Here is a 10,666-nt window from a genome sequence, read left to right on the forward strand (position 1 = left end):
CGCTTGCCGCCGCCTTCGGCGGCCTGTTGCGCAAGCTGTCAACTCCAAAGTCTGTTTTTAATCAGATATGGATATACAAATGCCTTGATTACAATATGCAACTCATGATGACTAATGTTTTTTTTCCATTACTCAACAGTTAACTTGTTTTAACAATCTCGTATCACCTCCATCGCTATGGACCAATACAACAAACCATCAAGGAATATAATGTAAATTTACTGTGTTTCCTTTCTTATGACTCCGCCATTTTGCATCGCTGTCAGAGACATGGAGTTTCTGGGAAAGGTTGATAGTCGTCCGTCGGTATCCGTCGTTCTCCGTCACCTTTACACTTCTTTGAAATCACTGGTACGAAAAGTGACATGTCACTCAGGACAGCTCGACCTTGACTTATCAGGACATCTCTTAAAAGGAAAATAAATTAAGGTCTCAGATGGATGAAAAGAAGGTAGGATGGGTTATGTAAAACGTTTCCTTCTCGTCCTAGGACAGTGTAGATGCGTGACATTGATCAACAAAACGTGTTCGATGGTGTATCTCATTCGAATAACGTACTGCAGAATATATTAAACGCGTTTTTTATTTTATCGGGCGTTTGTCGAAACCAGGCAATCACCTGGAAACCACCTAAAATAGAGTAGACCAGCATAAATCAGCAATAACCACCCATTTCAAGATATGAACCGAGCACGTTAGGTACACAGGGGCCAAACTTAATTCCAAACTCGCATAAAAACCAGCAGAAACCATCCAGGAACAGGGATCATCGCAAAAATCCTATGTATGGCATCAACAAATTAAGGGACACTCTTATCTCATTCAAATAAAGGACGCTTTTCATTAGAGACTGGTCAGTTTCTTTAGCCTTGGGGTTCCCCCTGTTTCCGACTTTGATGATGGGGGTGTCACGATGTTTTTGAAATTCTCAACTGAGGGGGTCAATGTGTTTTTGAATTACACCACGGGCTCATACTTGCCAAAATGCATCATACAAGACATGAATTTCATCATTCTGTTGCGTTTTTTGGTTTGCCCATCGGTCTCATAGCTTTAATATATCAGAATTATATATGTATTTGCAAATTGAAAGTAGTTTACAAAGTATGCAAATCATTATGAAATCTGCAGTTCATGGCAAATACCTGACCCTGATCTGTTTTCTCTTTGTGAATTCAGTGTAGGAAAGCAACTAGTCTGGCAGAGACCCTGCGATTCGCGTTCTTCCCTGTTGGAACACGCGCGCGCCCTTCAGAGACGCGACGCGAATCCCAGGGTCTGGACGTTCTTGCAAGCGACCGGTCGGATTTCTGCCTGATCCGGGTACTTTATAGAACTGCACACATCCGTTAATCAAAAAAAATGACAAGTACCATAGCCAAATAAAATTAAAAATGAAAAATAAAAACATACTGCGTATATAAGTCTACCAGCTACTAGTAAAAATTTTCTCCGCCCAGTTAGATAGGTGTTTCTTTTGACGACACTACCCTTATGAATATTCATATACTTGCAAAAACCGACAGTCGCTGTGTCTGGCAGCGCGTGCTCACAGCTAGCACAGCGTAGCCTTCGAATGCAGGCCCATCGCATCGTGGGCGCGCACAAAACAAGGCACAGCGACTGTGGAGAGTCTAGAAAGCAACGTGCACTACTATTTCACGATACATTTGATACAGTGACATATTTTAGAAAGAGAAAAATTACAAGAGATTTCTCGTTTTAATTGATGCAACTGTTTTCTTTCAGGTCACAAGTTTTCAAGTAAAAGATGTTTTTTCATGAGTAAAGTGATAGTTAAACGCAGTTTTTGTCATTATTAGCAGTGGTTTTATTGTTAAAAGAAAACGTCCTCTTGTCTCGCTCGTAGTTAGGGGAATTACGAGTTGAGGTACCAGTCTGGATCGTAATGCTTTCGGTAACTGAAGCTGACACACCAAGATGTAGTTATAACATAGACTCTCTCACAGCCCCTCGCTGGCGTCACCTCAGACCATAATACCGCCCTCAGCAGTTGAGCTGAGCAAACTCAGCTCGGCAAGCCGGCTCAGTGAGCGTTGCTTGTTAGAAAGACCGTTGAGGGCGCATAACTGCGTAGCCAACGAAGGGGCTGTGAGAGAGTCAAATTGTAACACAACCATATACTTTATTACAAGATGACGACCGTGTCTTTTACCGTCTATGGTCTGATCTCTAATTATTATCTCCAGTGTAAATTCTCTACAAAGTTAAATACGTCTCTAAATCTTACATAATTACAGTGGTTATCACGTTTTTAAACAAGAGTACATGGAGAAAAAAACGAGAATTTTCTTTGCATTATAGCAGTGGTTGAAGACTGACATTTAAAAAGTGATTAAAATTATGATAAGCAACATTGAAATAACTCTTATTCAAAATGTAAGAACTTTATTACTATCGAAAATTGTCGTGTTGTTTATAGCATTAAAGTAACATGATATGAAAATTTCACAAAATTCGTCTCAGCCATTATGGTTTTTTAAAATCTTGATAACGGAAGAAAATAGCCTTGCAAATTGGACTATTTGCATAAATTTGCATACCTTTACACCTCTTTCTCACCAAACACGCAACTCCTTGTCATGCTATTAAAAAGGTGAAACCAACCAATATATTAATCGTGGCTAAACAAAGTCATGTAAATTGAATGAATCTTTGCGAAAAAGTGATTTAAACAAAATACGCTGTTTTATGTGCAACACCACCTTAAGATAGAACGCACCTCGGGGACAGATGTTCGTACTCTCAAACTTTTACAATTCTATTCTGATATATCACTTGCCGGGGGGTCATTTTGCTCTTGCTGATGTAAGAAAACTTTTCACCGTCTTATTTTTTCGAAAATCATTTTTTTTTCTCCATAGAGTTAACAAAGGGATGGCGGCCATTTTAAATATCGGTAAATCTTGGGTTATTTATTTCTTAATACCAAAATTTGCAAGGTGACCCCTGATTTTTATCATTGATTTTGAAAGAATGATTGAAAGATTCCTTGAGGAAAGTTTGAGCAAAAGTTTAAGTCTTTCACTTTCGAGACACATACTACCTTAAATGAAGAATACTATATGTGCACAGCAATAGCTGGGAAAGAGTTCCTGTTTTTCACGTCGTTTTTCATTTACCGTTCCATCGACTCGGACCTTCGTTACAATCGTCTGAAGATACGCTTGCAGTTCGCCCCCTTCACGATCAACGTACACACCATCTTCTCCTCGATGATCTCATAACTCACATAATCCAATACAGCGGCTTCTTTCTCCTTAGGTCTGTAGACCAGTTTATCGTCTTCAACGCTTGCTGTCATTGGAATTATCTTCATCGAGTGTGGATCCGTCAATTCGAAGTCCTGACCAATCTAAATAAAAAATGAAGGGGCAAATGAGATACAGGAAAGGAAAGATGTTGATTTAGAGATAATTACGCCCTTTAAGAGTGACCGATGGAAATAACGCATGCGCAAGCTAAAAACAATACGTGAAATTACTTTCAAAGTGTCTGCAACCACAGACCCTCGAGAAACCAGATATGAACTGAAAATGCTCACGTGTTTCATTATATATTGCATTTATGTGCAAATTTGAACACATGTTTGCAACTTCATTGAAAGTGTTATGATCAATATAATGAACAATATTCACCACAGATCAATTGTTAATGTCATTTTAAATATGTAATTAGCTGAAATAAAAATAATTAATTTCCTTGAGTACTGTCATTGTATCACCACTTAATATAGCACGTGTAACTGCCTTTGGTCAAGTACTTCAAGCTAAAAGGCAAAACTGTTAAAGCTCATTAGATATGCAAATTATAAATTAGCTGACATAAAAATGCGAAATGACTTTCAATATTGTTATAACCTGGGATAATCATCAATGTATATAGCATGTTTTGCCGACTTTGATCAAGTAAATCTAGTCTGGTCTAGTCCTCAAAAAGATTAAGCTTAGGCCTGATATGAATGATATCATACAGACTCATGACAAAATGTGACACATGTCTATGTCCAGTGCTCGACTCCACTCCGCGTGTGGTTGCAACGAAAGCATCTAAAGTCTGGGTCGTAATTGTTTTTAGTGTTATCAACCGAATAAGCTACTGGATTGTTCGACGTTGTCTTACGGTAAATGTCAAACAAGTTACATTTAAACTTCCATGAGGTTTGTAGATGTACCACGGCGATTGACAGAAAAAAATTATGAATGGTATTCGGGAGTCTAGTAAACAAAATGGACTGTTGTCCTTGAAATACTGCGATCGCGAGGGTAAGGTACAGGCACGCACACGACACAGGTGAGTCTTACATACTCAAAATGTTTATTACTTGATATTCACATATCACAAGTTCTAGAGGACTGTTGTTTCATTACCCTGTGATAGCACCATCATGGAAGACAAATGTTGAAGACTCCACTTCTGTTGAGTGACTTATAAGCCGAATACTCTGCTGCGGTTTCTTACTGTACATTGCGCACTACTTTTTTCAGGAAACAGACTCCTTAAAATAATTCAGTATCTCTTTCGATATCATCTTCAGGTTTTCTAAGAGTTTTTAGCGTACATATTACCAGTGCGACACAAATTTAAAGAAGTACGGTTCTACATGTAAAGAGAAATCGACACAGCATTGTTCGACAGAGTAGATTCTGTACAACGTAAAATGATGTTGGAGACTCACTGTAATTTGTTGTTCGACCGTGAAGTCCGGCCCTGTGTGCTTCAAGTTGACACTGCTGCCGTTGACCTCGATCTGCGCTGTCGGTCTTTTTCTGATACACCTCGGTCTTTCAGCGTGGTCGACATTCAACTCTGCGAGAATAGCCTCGTAGTTGTCATTTGATTCCAATTCCCAGACCCCAGCAAGCTTCTGAAGGACTGCCATGACGGTGCTATGGATAACGGACTGATATAAATGTTAGCTGATACAATTATTATCTGTATTCGCATTGTTCGTCAGTCGAAGGGCCTCATGGACTTCCGAATTGAGCGTTCTGATTGGTCAGCTGCCACATGATAGTTTTGTAGCTATTCATAAATACTTTCTCTGGCACTTACATTATGAGCAGGGATTCCATTTCAAATCATAACGATGAAATAACCATTGTGTGGCTGTGAGTATACCACTTTACAAGTCGCATAATCATTCAACCTCTGAGCATGCGCAGAAAGGCATTTCATTGCATATTTATGCTCACAATTTTTATCTACTTTTAAATGTGCCTCGCTTTTTGTTTTATTGCTCACACTTAACTTGTATACTATTAATACAAATATGCATGTGAAAAAAGTCACGGATTCCGAGTGATTACATAAATGGTTTTGGGTAATGTGAAATTTAAATACTGCGAACGATACCCAGGGTATAAAAGATTTTCAGAGCATGGCCCAAATTTGAAGAAAAGCCCGAATTCAATCATTTGGACTATTCTCAGTGGTTAGTTGACCCCGTAAACAAGTGTGCGTCACGCGAATTGGAGAAGGGACTTTGATACCATAATCGCACTTGCCGTTCAAAGGTCAACTTTAGAGGTGAAACTAAAAAATATTTCTACAAAATTAATATAATTCAACGAAATTATGAAACTGTGTCATCTTACTTATTCCATAACAGTTATTAACGAGAGGTAAATTACTTGTTAAAGGTGGTTTTATAGACAGTGAGTTAAGTTCAATGTGGATGAACCAAGGCGCGGCAATTTCAAAACTATTAAGGTAAAATGCGCCTCGAGGACAGCGAGTGGGACTCACAATTCTGTTCTGATATACCACTTGTGGGGGTTTATTTTAAAGCTGTTGGTGTAGGAAAAACTTTTCACACGCTTAGTTTTTCGAAGATCGAAAATATATTTTTTACTCCATATAGTTAACACAGGGATGGCGGCCATTTTGAATTTCGAATCTAGTCTGAGGTAACTTTTGGATGATTTGTGTCTCTGCTACCAAAATAGCACGGGAACCCCCATTTTAATTCCTAATTTGAGAGAATATGGTTGAAAGATTCATTGAGGAAGTTTGAGCGAAAGTTTCAGTCTATCACTTTCGAAGTGCATACTACCTTAAGATCAATATATTGCGTAATCCATTCAGAAAGGTCGCCCCTCCAAAGTTTGACCTTTGAACAGCAAGGCCCGCGATCGATATCGTGGTCCCTTCTCTAATTCGCATGACACACACTCAAAGTTCACGGAGTCAACTTTAAATCACTGAGAATAGCCCAAATAATTGGGTATGCCGTGCTCTGGAAATTGTTTTAACTTGGGTATCATTCACAAAGTCTTAAGTTTCATATAACCCAAAACAGTTCGTGTAATCACTCAGTTATAATCCGTGTTGTTCACACATATATTTGTAATAGTGGATATGCTTTCAAGTGATCCTATATTACATAATTGTGAGACAGTGTTTACAGATTCCAATCATCCACAAATGTCAGTGGACGTCGATGTGCTGCTGAAAATATCTGTCATGTCACCCTGCCCTGGCTGTTTGATGCTTATAAACTGCAGAGGCTTCATAAAATTATTTCTGTTTAACAAACTTGACCACATACATCAAATCGGGACTCTCCTCGGTCACACTTAGCATAGTATACACATAACGGGACACAAGCGCGAGGAGTACCTGCAAAGTAACATTGATACCCTTTTGACCGGGGCTTGCTCCAATCTCTGGTCAGGGAAATATCAACAACAATAGAAAATTCAAGGGGAAAAGGTAACTGCTGCCTAGAAAAGCCCACCGACGGGGCAGTCATCTTCTCCTACACAAACTTTACAGCAACTCCAAGCGACTGGGACCATAGACCATAAAAGGAGGGTCTACGCTGTGACATAGGAAAGGTCCGGTTCGGTCTTACACACTATCAAGTAATATTTAAAGCCTAATCACTTCGCTCAATGATATTGCCTATTGTATGAAGGATTGGAAAGGATGCGAGCATCGTTGCGGCATATCATGAGCAAAGTAGCCTTTTAACACAATGTACAGGGGAGGGAGGGTGGGATAAAAAAACAAAAAAACAAAAACAAAAACAAAAACAAAATTAAAACAAAAATAAAACAAACAAACCAAACTTTCCTTTCCGCTACCGTCATGACTTACAAATGGTTCCTTAACAGTGTACCTCCTAGCTCCCTGCGTTCTCTGCCCTGGCTGTGTGAGGAATGACACCTTGTGTTCCCTGGGGACTACTTTATACTTTGTTGTATTCATGAATATTTATGAGTTCACACCTGGCGGAATATTTTCGCTATGTGCTTAGGCTTTGAATAAAGTAAGAGTGCCCGGCACAGGTGGCCATGAACGTAGCAACTGCCAGAACTAGTCATAGAGTCTGGGTTTCTCCATGCGCTGAAATGCCTGGGCATGGCAGTCGCCGAGGTTGCACTGTTGGTATGAAGGGTGGAAGCTGAAACCATCCTGAGCTCGTTGTCGTCGGCGCCCTGGCTGTGTGAGGAATGACACCTTGTGTTCCCTGGGGACTACTTTATACTTTGTTGTATCATGAATATTTATGAGTTCACACCTGGCGGAATATTTTCGCTATGTGCTTAGGCTTTGAATAAATAAAAGAAGAACGTACTAACTTAGTTTGTCGTCGCACCGAACGTACTCCCCATATCCATATCCTTTTTTCCGCACCAGAAACTACACCTCATTTGCATCTTATTTTTTTCCGAACAAAGTTCTGGTTTGTCGCGCCAAAACGACCTAGTTTTTTTCCGCACTGCACATACTGCTCATTTGCATATCGTTTTTTTCCCGCACCAGAACTGACTCCCTCGTTTGCATATTGTTTTTTTCCCACACCAGAACTGACTCCTCATTTGCATATTACTTTTTTCCGCTCAACGATCGCTGGCAATCTTATTCTTTGTCGCACCAGAACGAGCTAGTTTGTCGCACCGCAGGTACTCCGTAATTGCATATCGCCATTCATCACCAAACATGCTCATTGCATTTGGTACTTTTCCGCATTCTCCGTTTTTGCAACAGACTGTGTGCAATCAGACTACGGTAGAGTTTGTCTTAACTTCAAGTTGTAGTTTTTAACGCAACGTCTGTAAGTTGTAAGTTTTGTCGCACCGCAACGCGAGTATATGAAGTTTCCGCACCGGTTTCATATTAACAGCGTCCACGTTTTGGATAATGAGCTAGCAGAGATTTTGCGGCCGCAAAAGATTATAAGATTTCGGGATGGCTGTTCAGTGCGGATTCGTTATCATAGAGTTTCTGCGAGGTCTTGGAAGTTTGTTTCTTATTCCTTGTTCCTCATTCAAAATGTGAAGTTTGTTACTTATTCCTTATTACTTATTCCCTATTCGAAATCTGAAGTGTGTGACTTATTCCTTATTCGAAATCTGAAGTTTTTTACTTATTCCCTATTCGAAATCTGAAGTTTGTAACTTATCCCTTATTCCTTATTCAAAATGTGAAGTTTGTTACTTATTCCTTATTACTTATTCCCTATTCGAAATCTGAAGTTTGTGAATTCTTCCTTATTCGAAATCTGAAGTTTTTTACTTATTCCCTATTCGAAATCTGAAGTTTGTGACTTATTCCTTATTCGAAATCTGAAGTTTGTGACTTATTCCTTATTCGAAATCTGAAGTTTTTTACTTATTCCCTATTCGAAATCTGAAGTTTTTTACTTATTCCCTATTCGAAATCTGAAGTTTGTGACTTATTCCTTATTCGAAATCTGAAGTGTGTGACTTATTCCTTATTCCCAACCTGAAGTTTGACTTATTCCTTCTTCAAGATCTGAAGTCAATTGCTTATTCCTTATTGTCCGTCAGTCTGAGTCAGTCAGTGTGTGTGTGTGTGTGTGTGTGTGTGTGTGTGTGTGTGTGTGTGTTTATATGTGTGTGTCACAAATTTGACTGGACGGATTACATATTGAGTGGCGGCGTTACTTTTATTATCTAGTTGGTACATTATTCCAATGAAAATGATCGAATCAGAGGTACAAGATTTGGGCAAAAGACATGGCTTTTGGTTAAAAAAAATCAATGATACTCATGAAGTATTGGGCCAATTTGCTGAATATTTGGTAAGGATATTTCTTGCTATTGAGACATCACATTATGTCAAATATACTTAACTATCAAAATCGATATGAAACTTTCCCGCTTCCCATCCTTTTCCATGTCTATCCTGTAGTGCATGCCAATGTCAGCACTGATATCTTGGGTTCTATTTATATAGAAGTGACTTTAGGTTATGTCTAGGCCTACTCTAAATATACCACAAAAGAACTTATAATCAATTGAAGGCCAGGAATATCACCGTGTTTAATCACACAGCCACTTCATTGATATTATCATAAATAGGCCTACATGAACTTGCTGCCATGGGCTAGACAAACAGACCAAAACGAAATTGCATATAATTGCATTACAGCTAGTTACAAAATTATGAAATCAAAACAAAGTAAAATACTTTCGAATAAGGAATAAGTTACACTTCAGATTTCGAATAGGAAATAAGTGGCAAACTTCAGATTTCGGAGGGTCATCGTCTTTAGCACAGAAAGAATTTGCCGCCCGTTACGTGTTGTTAATAATATGCATTAAATGCAAAAATCAAACATGTAAGGAGATACGAAGCTATTGTGGAAGGGCTATTGGTCTAGGAGAAATTTAGGAATGGTTCACTGAGAAATAAATCAAAATTACGAAAGTGTTACACAGAATTTATAATTAAAGGGGCTGTTGAAAATGCGCAATTATGTCGGGCAAACCCTGACTTGGCGGTGAAAGATCTTTAGGTTGTGGTGTCATTTTCTTGAAACTTTGCACAAATATTCTTGGAAATTATGCAAGTGCAAAAATGAAATAAAAATGGGGGTCGCCACGCTCGTTTCCATTGAAACGGACGTTAAAATGGCGTCGTTAGAAATATGATATAATTCACTTAAACTAAAGAAAGAAATTATAAAACGCTTAGCAAATGAGTTAATTTAATAAATACCAAGAATTTAGATCCATATCTATCGAATGTATAGCTTCATGATGTTTGTAAAGAAATTTTAACATAAGTATCGATTACAAAATGACGATATCGAAATTATATCACCACATAATTTTCGATCTTTCTTCCTGTCGCTTTGAATGGTGTCATTTTGACCAAACGTGGAGAATAAAATCCTGACACAATACCATTTAGTTTACAATTTTAATAAAAGGGTGTCACCACGCTACTTTTTACAATATCTCCAGGTGAATGGGTAATATGCGCCATGTAAATGGGAGAGAAATATTAATTTTGCGCTCATATTGAATAAAAACAGCTTCCTAGGGGGTCAAAATATGACAAGGTTAAAGGTCACATGTATTTCTAAGAGACTGGGTCAAAAAATTAGGTATAAGCGCAATTTCAAAAATGACAGGTGATGTTAAATACATGCGCTACAAAATAACCCATTTGCGGCAGGCTGGAGTTAAATCTGCGCAGAAACGTTCTAAAGCGTGTGCGCGTCCGAATTCGTCGCCCTCTACCTTAAGTATAATCGTCCCTTAATTGTATTGTGTCGCATTATCGCACATTGAGTCGAGAACAATGCATCACTTGGCATCTTTTTCACATCAACTGTAGGTATCCATAAAGGTAATATGCGCCTCGAATGTGAAAGAGTTAAACGTTT

At 38.7% G+C, this 10,666-nt stretch overlaps 1 protein-coding gene across 1 annotated transcript; it reads right to left on the reverse strand.

The window, feature by feature from the left end:
• Nucleotides 1-2,955: 2,955 nt before the first annotated feature.
• LOC139132446 (sodium/calcium exchanger regulatory protein 1-like) lies at nucleotides 2,956-5,143 on the reverse strand. Its single transcript, XM_070698792.1, has 2 exons — nucleotides 4,700-5,143; nucleotides 2,956-3,376 (listed from the first exon to the last, which is right to left on the reverse strand). Exons 1-2 carry the CDS (start codon nucleotides 4,901-4,903, stop codon nucleotides 3,167-3,169), a joined length of 414 nt encoding a protein of 137 aa, XP_070554893.1. The 5' UTR covers nucleotides 4,904-5,143; the 3' UTR covers nucleotides 2,956-3,166.
• Nucleotides 5,144-10,666: the final 5,523 nt, after the last annotated feature.

This window comes from Ptychodera flava, chromosome 5, assembly GCF_041260155.1.
Source record: "Ptychodera flava strain L36383 chromosome 5, AS_Pfla_20210202, whole genome shotgun sequence".
Lineage (NCBI taxonomy): Eukaryota > Metazoa > Hemichordata > Enteropneusta > Ptychoderidae > Ptychodera > Ptychodera flava.

Excerpts from the sequence above, each read along its gene's own strand:
- LOC139132446 (XM_070698792.1), bottom strand. The coding sequence starts at position 4,903 with ATGGCAGTCCTTCAGAAGCTTGCTGGGGTCTGGGAATTGGAATCAAAT. Across the intron at positions 3,377-4,699 it reads CGGTCGAACAACAAATTACA|ATTGGTCAGGACTTCGAATT; the intron begins GTGAGTCTCCAA and ends TTTTTTATTTAG.